Below are 12293 nucleotides of genomic sequence, written 5' to 3' on the forward strand. Positions count from 1 at the left end.
GGCATTTGTTGCAGCATGACTATACCGAGAGTGCACAGGGAGCTGAGTTGCAGGGGAAGAAACGTTCAGGACACGCACTTAGTTGTGAATCATAGAATCAACCAGGTTGGAAGAGACCTCGAAGATCATCCAGTCCAGTCACCAACCCTCCATGTGTTTAGAAGTTGTTTGGTTGTGGTGCTTGGGGAGACTGTTTAGGGTGCACTTTGTAGAGTAGGGACACTGGTTGGACTTGGTAATCCTGAGAGTCTCTTCCAACCTGAATGCTTCTGTGAAAGGGACCTCTCAGACAGGATGCATATCGTATGCTGACAACTGGAACATCATTTATTTCCAGTATCTCTAGTCACTCATTAATAAAAGGACATACAAGTCTTGGAATTCTCAGGACGTGCCAGATTGCAGTCTCAGTGGGATTTTCTCAGGCTAAAAACTAAGGTCTTATTTTAGCAACAGATCACATCAATTATATTTGAATTGCAGTTCTCAGTGTCAGAATAGGACCAAACCACAACTATGTGGGAATTTCAGAAAAAAACCAAACCAGATAAGGAAACTATGTAAGTTATTTCTCCCTAGCCTATGGCACGAAAGGACTATAAATTTCTTAGTACAGCACTGCTCTGTCTGCTGAGGAGTTACTGAAAGGCATGCACATATATGTTGTTATTTTGTATGATTAAAACCAACACCACATACCATCAATACAGCCAAAATAGAAAGGCTCAAACTGGAACCCAAATATAAATGAGGAAGCAGGTAGTAATTTAACAGGCCCAAATGTTCTGCAGTGTTCAGAGACAGAGCCAAAAGCTGCAGCATAAAAATCACTGACTTCACTACACTGTGGAACTTAAAAGGTCACCTTGAAAAGTCCCAGGATGGCATAGCTGCTTTCCCACAACTTCTAACTAACTGGCTACCAGTTCAGCCTGTCTCATGTCATCTCCACCACCACTGCTTTCCTGTGTGGTTACAGATGACTCTCCTATTGGAGATTCCACACTAAAACACAGAAGGCATACACTTTCTTAGAAGCAACTGAGGAATCTTGCTTCATCGTTGTCAATTTCATTTTTTTACGGTGGAAATACACACAGGACCAAAAAAAACCCCTCCAGAGTGAGAACTTGTGATTGTGGTAGTCTGATGAGGTCTAAACATCACAGGATGTAAATGGTAAGGAAAACCTTCAGGACCGCAGCACCTAAAACCGCCTAACAGTAAGATTCTTTGCATAGGAGGCCAAACAGACAGAACTCCACCTGATTGATCTAATGTGTTTGTAACTGCAGCCATCTAATCTCTCTACCTGCACATGTCCTGGACAAAGACTGTGTTCTACAGTTGCCTGGATCAAGCTTAAAGTACAGTCATGCTTTATCTTTGCTTCAGCTTCTGCCAAAATAATTGAGAGATTTCTGTGCTCCTTGCTGGAGATGCTGTTATCCCAAGTGCTTTTAACAAGAGAAGCCCACAACTTTAATCAGTGCCCAAAGTCACCAGGCAGGTGCGTAACATCCCCTCTGTATCAGGGGGTGCGAGGAAGTGTGGGTCCTGCAAAACGTCTCCCCAAATATCACATCTCCCTCTCCACCTGCCCATTCTCCTCTCACTTCCCAATGGATTTATCTGGTACATTTGAAAAATAAACACTTCTCTACTCCTCAGTTTTGACACAACGGGTTTATTTTCATTCAGAAGCTTCCTATGAAGGGAGATATGTTTGCTTTCGTTGTTCGTTTGTTTTTTTTCAGCAGAATTTCAGGAATCTGGATTCTGTTAAGGCTGCAGCTTGCAAGCAAAATTGCTCTCAAGCACTGACTAGTCACATGTTCTCAAAGGAGCAGTTTCAGGCAAACTGCTTACACAGATAACCTCTCTGAAGACTGGCAAATTTCCATTTCAATGGCACTGTGATTTAATTCTTTGTCTGAGTTGTGTCTTCGAGCACACACAGCATCGGTGCTGCTTATACTTGTACTAACATGCTTTGAGTTGTATTTTTTTCCCTGTAGCAGCAGCAATAAATTTCAGGTCATGAGCAAGTTGGTGTTAACTCTGGGGAAACAAAAAATGTACTAACAGAAACCCCACTGAGGATTTTTCTTCTCCTTGCAATGCCTTACATTAAATGGATTTGCAGTTAGTCCCCTGTGAGTCCAATCCTCAACAGCAGAAGTAAGATAACACTGCAGGAGTCTGAAGATTGTGTCAATAGAGCTGCTTTCCAAAGCAGCCAGTTTGAACTGAGAATACCACACTATAGTGTCACAGAAGTGAAAAATTTAAATCTGGCTCTAGTCTCTCTATTGTTCTCTGTGCTCAAAAGGAAAAATCAATCTCCTGAAACTTGCCTATAGCAGGCAAGAGAGATCAGACTTCAGCGAATCATGACACGAGTATCTAGAGGTTAGTGTAGTGCTCAGAAAGCATTTTAATTCCTCAAAAAGTTCTTGACCACCTTGAAACTTTTGACTGACAACGGATCTTCAAAGTTTTAACCAACAATGAGATCCTCCTGAGCTTGTGAAATTCACAAGCCACTGCTGCCACTCAAGACTGGAAAAGCTAATGCCTAAATTAGGGAAGAAATTTTCCTTTCCCCTCCCCTCTCTTCAGCTTGTAAGAAACTGGACAAAGCACTCTGGGTACAGCAGTTTCCTCGTGGTCATCCAAAGGCACACTACAATTCCCAAATGCACTAACAAGGAAAAGTAGCCAAAACCAAGCTTCAACATCCTTTAATCAAAAGTACTATCTTAACTCTGGCACAATGTGGAATTGGCCAGAACACGTACTGGACATGGCAGCATTTAGCAGCAGCTCTCCAGACTTAGTAGAGATTTATCCTACCTGGGTTGTCCTCACAGCCATAAGCTCTTCTGATCAGTTTTGAATACCATGCATAACTAAAACCCTGAGAGACAACTCAGTGGGCAAGGAATAATGTCTTGGTAACACCATTTACATTGTGCCCACTGGCTTCCCTGAGAATGAAGCATAAATTCTTATCTTCAAGGAACTCAATAATCCCAGCTTCCAGATCCCTATAAATACACTGTTCCAAGTTCTGCAAGACAACCAAGACCACTGATTTCAGTGTCTTAAAATAATCTGTACAACTAAGATCTTCTTGGAGATTTGCTCTATAAAGTGCAGAAAAGTTACAGAAACTGGAGAGCAGCAGCAGCAGCATCTGCTTTAAACACTGAGCATTTATTTATTCAAACCTGCCTCCTGTAATAAACCCATGGCACCCAAACTTATACAAGAATGTTTTGTAACTAGGTACATCAAAAGCTTACCAAATAAACCATTCCTTCAAATATGCTTCTTAAGACCAAACATGCAACAGACATCTGTCACAACCCTTACCACACTGGTGTAAATTATCCATGTCAGACGAAGCCATGCACCCACAGGCTCCCCGGTGTGAGCCCACACAGTGTAGCTTACTACTACTACCTTCTACTGCATCTGCAGCCATCAGTCTCCAGCTGGAGAGCCTGAACACAGAACTTGCATGCTGACAACTGGAAAGCCAGAATTCAACTGAAACATGACATCAGTGGCACTGACAACAAGAAAACATGGAACTGCAGTAAAAACAGCAGTGGAAGATCCCATTATCAACACATTTGTTCCTCCTGCTGGTGGTGTTCAGAGCTTTTCCCACACCTTGCAGAGCTCTCTGATCATTTCTTCCCTCTAATGTGTCTCATTACTCCTCTAGTGCAAGATTCCTTATGACTCCTACTAAGTTCAGGGTTCTTATGTGAATGATGGTCACTCCTGCTTTAGGACGTGCAGGAGCTGGCAATCTTCATCTCACAACTGCCCATACGTAACCTAGTCAACATGATAAAATGCCATTTCCTAAGCCCCACAGCTGCTAAAGGCATCTAAAATACAGGCCTCACCAGCCAAACACATCATTTAAAAACCGTTTCCAAACCTACACTCTGTCGGCGACTCTTGCCTTCAGTAAGCACTGGCATGTCACAGAAGTGTCAGCAAGCAATGAAAAGAGAGAATGAAGAAGCACTGTGAAACGATGTATTACCAGGAATCGCTCCTCCTTCTCCAGCCAGCGCTGGTCTTCTTCCATCTCTTGCTGTTGCCGTATCAATCTCTCCTCCATGAGATGCGTGGGTAGAATCTGCCCCATTCCCCTTACATCCAAAGTGCCTGAATCCTACCAAACAGAGCCAGTAAGTCTCACGACAACTTAAAATTTGTATGAACAGCTGCAAGAACTTACGGATTATAAAAGAACAGATTTTTAACTGCCTAAATGCACAATAGCAGTCAGGCAGAGTTTCTTCACTCCTTATAAACTGGAGTAGATCATCAGAAGAAACTCTTTCCAACAACAAATGTTTTATCTTCCTTGCTCTTAATTGCTGGAACCAGAGAGTTGAAAAACTGTCTTGTTTTTCAGCAGCAATATAACTTCACATATTGCACTTCATAATCTGGTTTCATTGTCCGTTTTGTTTGCTTGAGTTTGAGCAATAATGCAAGGGGCTAGCTGCTGAAAGTGGCAAGACACATTTTGACCCAAAGCAGATAAACTTTTCAGATTTAGCTGACTCTTGCAAAGCACAAAAACATTTTAATCTGTTTTTGTCAAGTTCTCTGCATTTCTTAAGCTTGCAAGATTCCATATACCATATCTCAGTGCTGTCTGGAAGTCATTAGCAAGCAGCATATGAATCAGTATTTTTCAAAGAGCTAAGGGGAGTTTGGTAACACTCTTTATTGAGATTGTTTTTAGGTAACCAACTGCCCGAGATTTTGTGAAACTTGATAATACAAACACATGCAAAGTATCCGTACCCTTCCACCGACACTTCATTCAAACATGACAAACTAAATTGTTTCTGGAATCAATAAATCTACAGGGATGTTGAACTACTTGGAACTACAGGTCTTAGCTACAGACAGTGTGAAGAATACCAGCAATTGACAAAAGCAGAATACATGGCCAGATCAACCAAGAGTAAGCAGAGGCAAACTGGAGACTTGGACACTTATGTGCTTCTTTGTATTTAAGGGGTAAGCCTCAGTTATCACTTAAATATTTATGTGAAGCACAGGGAACAGAGCATTGGTTAGAGAAGAAACAGATTTAAGACAGCAGGTGTGCAAAGTGAATCTTTGTAGGAGGATAAAGTGGAATTAAGAAAGTGTAAAATTCTGGAGGAGAACAAATAAAAATCAACAGAAGGTTAAAGGGGCAATTAAATTGATGTTCCCTGCAGCAGCTCTGTGCCGTCGTGACAGTCTGAAACGTGCGTAACAGGAACACAGCTCAGGAATAGTTTTGCAGACCTTTTCATTTTCTGTTCTGGAAAAGTCACAGAGAAGCCCCAACTACTTAATTCATCTTGGATATCTCCCACCAGAAGTATTTTTGAGCAGTTATTACATACATCTACATGAATGTTCCCATCTCCTTTAACAGCTGTAAGTTCCAGTAAAGCCTTCTTTTAACAAGCACAAGGGATTTGCTATCACTGAAATAGGAAGCACTAATAACTTGTGTCAATCATTTGAGTCAAGAGCACACTTTATGGCTAACCTCCCATCGGAAGATCTGTTTCAAAAAGAACAGAACTAAGTCGTGATTTCCACCCACTGCAGTAAGGCAATTTCCACAATACTAGAGAAAGACTTCATTTTCTTCAGATGTACCTAGATGATCAAAAAGTGTATTGACTGTACAGAGTGCAACAACAGATGTGTCACCTCATCATACCTCCATGTTTGGCTGCCACACTGATATTTCCTGAGGTCGATGGTTCCAGGAATCTGCTTGATCCAAGAGAGAAGCCTGCCCAGGATAAATGCTGCCTGCCATGGCTGGTATCCCATGAGATCCAGGGTACCCAGAGACCTTTAGGGTTAAAAGAGTTGTATTAATAAAACCTGTGCTTCCTTGTAACTAATAGCTCCCTCCAACAAAGAAGCAAATATGACAGTAGAGCAGCCAGTTGGAGGAAGAAGGGGATGTGACATCAGAAGGAACCAAGACAAAACAGCACAAAATTTCTTTGGAGACTTTGAGGATGCCTATAATAAAATAACAGTTTTAACAACTTTTGAGGATAGCTGTAATTATTTGAGGATGCCTATCTAAAGAGGAGCATTATAAAGTATACTTTCATCTTTTCCAGCCAAGAAGATCAAAGTTCTCTGATGAATGAAAATAAACCTAATGCTTGATTTCTAAGATCTACACATGCAGAGCCTATACTTGATTTAATCGAAGCCTGCAAACATTGCCCTACAGAGCCACATAAAAATGGACCTCCTACTGTATGTTACAAGCTTAAATCTTGAGTGACAGCATGTAATTAGTGTGCTTAACTGCATGGCCTGGGAACTTCTCCACAGGAAACTCAAAGTACTTTTAATCAGTCTCAAATACTCATTAAAACAATTAAAACCTCTCCATTTCTCCATGGAAGAAAAAAAATCTTGACTGAGACTGCTGTATATAGCTGTAGCTCTGAACAAACTCAAGAATGTTTGAAGTGCTTTCACCATAAACTTTTAATTTTGTTTTAAATTTAATCAGGAGTTTTAGGAAAAAGACCTATGAGTACATGTAGTGAACATGGCTATCAGCCACGAGAAAATAAAAATGTTTCAGAGACACATCAAGGAGCTCAAGGGAAGGCCCCCAGTTAATGCCAATTTCTAAGACAAGTTATTTTATAGCTTAGCACAAACGTTACCATGAACACTACATTCCTTCAATAAATGGGAAAATGCTTGAAGCATTTCATTGTACTTTTAGGTATTTGAGCACTATATCAGATATGGAAATATTTGCCATCTGGAGCATGCCTACCACGTTCAGTTCAGGGTTTGTTCTGACATACACCAAAAAACATTTAACAGAAATCAATGAAACTAAACCACAGAAGAAGTGAATTAATGTCACCAGCTGCATCCTAGTTATAAACCCCACATCTGAAAAAATACATGCACAGTGTTAAACGTTGTACCTGGTAATGATTTGGCTGTACCATGTGCTGTGGACTTGGATAAAACCCTTCACTACTTCTTGGACTGGGGTAACCAGGCCTACTGGGCTGTAAATGAAAAACATTTTAATACTCTCTAGAAACAAAGAAAATAAATCAGAAAACTATTCTTCAGCAAGACAAATATTTACAGGTGGAGCACTGCAAAGCAAGACTGACGCCTCCTGCCCCCGAAATAAACATTCCAGAATCACCAACATTTTTAAACAACTACAATTGCATTTTCCTTGGAAATGGAAGCACGTGAATGACTTGCTAGGCATGCCAATAAATAATGCTTGCTCTGTGGATTCTTTGTGCATATTTAATTGCTTCTGCTAGATGACCTGCTCTGCTCTCTTTAACTCTAGAGAGAACATCAGCTAAGAAGACAACAAACTAAGTTTCCAGATGCAAATAAGGCCTTATTTCTAAATCAATGATCTGCACTACATAGTCTTGCTATTAATATGTTACTTTTGTGACCACTTCCAAAACGAAATTAATTTGCTTCAGTCAAAATCAAACTTGTTTCTTTAGTGTGAATATTTCCAGGTGTTCTGAGGACTGAAGTTAGTTCTACTAATTAACTTCTGAGTAACTAATTGCCTCAGAATGGAACATGCTTTTGATCACACTCTGAACTCTGTGGTTGCTTCATTACCTGTAGTTTCTTTTGCAATCCTTTCTCAGCCAAGAATCAAGACAAATAGAACTATTGCCTGTCAGGAAGGGCAGCTAAAGAGCAGCTCCTGACTCCTGATGTGACTACACTGCTTTACTTCTTCAGAAGGACATGCTGCACATGAACAGTCAACACATGAGAGAAGTCACCAGAAATTCAGACAGCACCATCACAAAATAATGCATGAAAAGGGCCCTGGGTTTCTACATGTGTTGAACAGATCATCCTTTTGCCAGGTTAGGTATAGGAACTTCACACTACTGAAACAAGTAATGTTGGGAAACGTTCCTCAGAACAACATACTTTTACCTTCCAAACAGAAGGGTTCTTTTGTTTTGTTTGATATTAACCTCCAAAGGTATATTTGCAGTGGGTTTTTTTGATGAGGCAGAGTGGTTTCAGAAGGAGAGATATCAACCAAAGAAGGGAAAGGAAACCCCAAGCCTCATCATTCTGCAAATGGACTCCTTTAGTCCTTCTGGCAGTTAAAAGCAACCACCACGTTACCTTGAGATGGCAAAAACTTTATCATCATCATCTTACAAACAATGTAATTATCTTTCTGCACAAGGATACTTTCTGCCTTGGGTCTCTAATGGAAATCACTGTGAACTACAGGCAATTTTACAGTACAAACTCACAGAATCACAGACTGATAGGGTTGGAAGGCACCTCAAAAGATCAGCTAGTCCAACTGCCATGCTGGAACAGGACCACTTGGAATAGGTCACACAGGAACACATCCAGGTGAGTTTTGAATGTCTCCAGAGCAGACTCAACAACATCTCTGGACAGCCCGTTCCAGGGCTGCCACCCTCATTGTGAAAAAGCTTTTCCTTGCATTGACATGGAAACTCCTATGCTCCTTACTCCTGTTGCCCCTTGTCCTACCACTGGCCATCACTGAGAACTGTGGTATCTGAGAAGGTGCAGGGGTTTAAGACTATAGATAAAATGGACTACAAGACCTGGAAATTCTATAATGAATTGGTAGAAGAAAACAATCAGTTGTCACTACTACAAAATTACATAACTTAAGAAACACTCCAAATATCCCTTCTAAAAACTTCAACTTATGCAGATGTCGTTAGTATATACATCCATATTTGGCACAAAAATACCATACAAAAAACCTAACCAGCAACTGCATCACATATACTGTGAGGACATATTGATCCTCTCAAAAGAGATATACAGTGGTGGAATTAATTTGCACGTTAACACATCTTTTGTCAAGTGTTTCAGCTTATACAACACACACAAAGCTCTAATGATGGTCCTTTCTAAGATGGTGCAGCTCATAAATTAGTACTTAAAATGTACTTATTCTATTTGAGTTGGCTCTAAAACTTTAAGACTAAACAAATTCCTCAAACAAGGTTGCAGTAATGATGTCTCATATTGTTAAAATTTATGCATTTTATCTGCTCTTTAACTTAAAAGATCTCCTTACACATGCACTAAATCCTGATAGTTCATCTCAGATCACTCTATTGGTTAATGGACATTTGGCTTGTTTTAACTGTGAAATGAAAGCAGCAATTCCACTGCCCATGTATCTTCCTTGCCATAAAGCTATCAAAATGCAGAACCAAGGTCAGGAATGTATCAGGCAATAAACTGGGCATGTGGAAACAAAATGAAAAAAAAATCATTGTCTTCCTGACTACCAGGAGTATGTGCTCCAAAAGGTGCCACACAAGTGCTACTGAAATCCTTATCAGCACCAGAACTTGCATATACAGCTACAGGGACTAATCACAAACTGATCAATGTGCAGATAATATTCCACATTACAGTGCTGACTGCACAAAAAGAAGTTCTTCAAAACACAGGCTTGATCCTTCAAAGTACAAAGCAACTTTGATGAGAAGACAAGAAGTTGTTCAGAGAAGGGAGTGCTCGAAACTGGTGAGGTTAGGCTATCGCAGCTGCAGAACACATCAGCGACATCCAAACAGGACAGACATGTCATGAAACAAAATTAAGTGTAAAGTAAAACACACGAGGTCCTTGGAAGCAAACCTCCAATTTTCTGTCCAGAGGAGGGAAAATGAAATTGGCTGATTCCTATCCTCTCACTCATGTGTTATAAATAAACTTCATGCTGGCCTGAGAACTCACTAGCTAATGTTTCACAGGAGTGCTACAAAAAACAGGAATAAAAAGGAAAGGTCAGGAAGCAGTTTTGTGGCAACTATGGTAGTCTCTTACAAGTTAAACCAACAAGAAACAGAAAATCCTTAGTGTACCATTACAGCATGGATCAGTTCTAGTAACAGCTGAAGTAGAGCTGAATCATTTCAGACAAGTACTAGCAGATGATGACAAATCAGCCAGAATGCCTTGCTTGAACCACCCGTTAAAGAGGTTTTGAAGAAATAACTGAAATAGTAAATGTGAATTTTGTTTGTTTCTTAAATACACACACTTTGCAGTCTTAGATACCTTGGGAGGAGCTTCGTCTGATCCTCCTGAGTCCCAGGATACTGTGACTTGTCGCCTGGATTCCATTCTCATTCGTTCTTCTTGCTGCAGCTTCTCTTCCTCCAGTATTGTACTAAGAAAAACATGTCATATTTAAGCAAAACTGCAACAAACCTCTCCTCAGAGGTATCACATTCTTCAGACTAACAGCTACTATTTAACAAAGTGATGGAGCACCAGAACCTAAACTTCTTTCACTTGTACTGGTTAGGTATCACAAAACCAGTATCATGAAGAAATAAATACTTCTGTAGGATTACCAGCATGCTTTAACAGAAGCAGAACCGAGTTTTTAGAACGCTGTGGTTGATCTTGCACGATTATTCTTTTCACATGTTAACAGTTATTTTGAAGTATAATTGCAAGGAGAAATTCTCAAGGCAATAAACTGAGCACTTACTAGCATGAAAAGTTGTTTTTCTCAAGGAAATATTCTACTGAAATGCTGCAAAAGCTCAAAACAAACGGAAAATGTTCTTTATGGAACTCAACAGAGCTTCAGATTACTGAGATGTGAAGCAGTCCAAACCCATTTTAAATACTATGCCTTCAGCTCTCACATTTTAGTCTAACGAGGAACACATTCACCAAACCAGAAAGATCTGACAGCTTCTAAACATTCAGGTCAAAAGGCTACATTTTTAGCAAAGTACAAGACAGCAGTAAAATCGGTTTGCTACTTACCACCGTTCTGACTATTAAAAAGACTGTTTGAAGTTCAACGTGATACTGCTGCCCCACAGCAGCCTCCTCCCAGTTCTGCTATGTGGATTATTAATGTTGGATATTTGCCATTTGAAAAATACTCAGAACAAAGCTTTGAGATCAGGAGCTGCAAGCTACATGGATAGTCTGGAGATGTGAGTATGGCAGATAATTTACATATCACTGTCCCCAGTGTGAAGATAATCCTGTCAAGCAGCTATTACAGCATCTTTATCACTCCAGAGTTTTCAGAAAGAAAGCTAGGTTCTGAGTTTACAGTCTCCTGTTCTGTCTGCTAAATAACCACCCAGAATTACTCATGCAGAGGATGAGATCAACTGCAGCAATCTATTCTAATCTTGGAACGTTTCTGCTTATTTCAGGAATAAACTCCTGCTTGGAGACAAAAAAATTGCTTTTCCTTACTCAGCCAAAAAGACACAAACCTAAAACAAAACAAAAATCTATGCCACTTCTAAGAAGTAGTCATCTCGTCTCACTGCAGCTAAACAAGTTTCTAAGTATTGCTGCAATTCCATTCCATCATTGCTGAAGTAACACAAGAATGTGGAACAAAACCAGTATCAGACAAGTTATCTGCAAAAGTTATCCTAATGTAACTACCATAGAAACACAGCTCATATTTTCTCTCTCCCTTCCTTCAGAATAAGGAAAACACAATACTCCCTACTCCAAAGCAGGAATGACTAGCAAAACCCCACTACTTTAAAGCTAGGTCAGACTTCAGGCATTCAGCACACACTTTTATGTAGCATAAGAAAGCAGCTGATGTGCATCCACAGCCATGAACCACGAATATAATAAAGAAACACCTCAAGAATTTATAAACCACAGCAAAACAGCACACACACAAAAATCCCCTCAGATAATGCACTGCATGAATAAAACACAGATTTTTAACAAAGCTGTTGATAGAGCAGTTGCTCTAATCTGAGCACAAGAATGGAACTGGAGTCTGCTAAAAACAGCTGACTAAATTTAGAGACGGCTTACTGACAGTGAGCATAATTTGTCACAGCCCAGCTCTGTTTTTCCATAAAAAGGAAGGAAACACCAAAACCTCTCTGCCTTGATATCAAAGCCATTTCATCTGTGGTGCTATGGTATTCAATACAATACCATTAACTTCAATCCTATCACTGGAAGAGACAAATTTCTACTGAATTTACTTGTTTTTCGTAACACAGGCTCAGCTTTTTTTGCCTTACAACTCTAATTCAGCCCACCCTGCTCTTTCATTGCTCGTGCCATCAGGAAGTCCTTTCCCCAGCAACCCTGTAACTAGTCTGGTCAAAGGCTCATCAGCTGCAGCAGAATTTGTACTTGGATGCCCTTGAATACTGCTGACAAGAATATAA

At 40.1% G+C, this 12293-nt stretch overlaps 1 protein-coding gene across 14 annotated transcripts in view; it reads right to left on the reverse strand.

The window, feature by feature from the left end:
* Positions 1-12293, reverse strand: part of PTK2 (protein tyrosine kinase 2) — a 196855-nt gene that overhangs the window by 14480 nt on the left and 170082 nt on the right. For 13 of the 14 annotated variants that reach the window (XM_064154375.1, XM_064154374.1, XM_064154368.1 and 10 more), the window contains 4 exons: positions 10171-10282; positions 7020-7106; positions 5765-5902; positions 4067-4198 (listed from right to left, as the gene is read on the reverse strand). In XM_064154375.1, coding sequence (XP_064010445.1) covers positions 4067-4198; positions 5765-5902; positions 7020-7106; positions 10171-10282 — 469 coding nt within the window. Of the gene's footprint in view, positions 1-4066; positions 4199-5764; positions 5903-7019; positions 7107-10170; positions 10283-10893; positions 11133-12293 lie in introns of those variants that run through there. The other variant, XM_064154377.1, reaches the window with a different exon arrangement.

The sequence above is a fragment of the Pogoniulus pusillus genome, chromosome 14 (assembly GCF_015220805.1).
Source record: "Pogoniulus pusillus isolate bPogPus1 chromosome 14, bPogPus1.pri, whole genome shotgun sequence".
Taxonomy (NCBI): Eukaryota; Metazoa; Chordata; class Aves; order Piciformes; family Lybiidae; genus Pogoniulus; species Pogoniulus pusillus.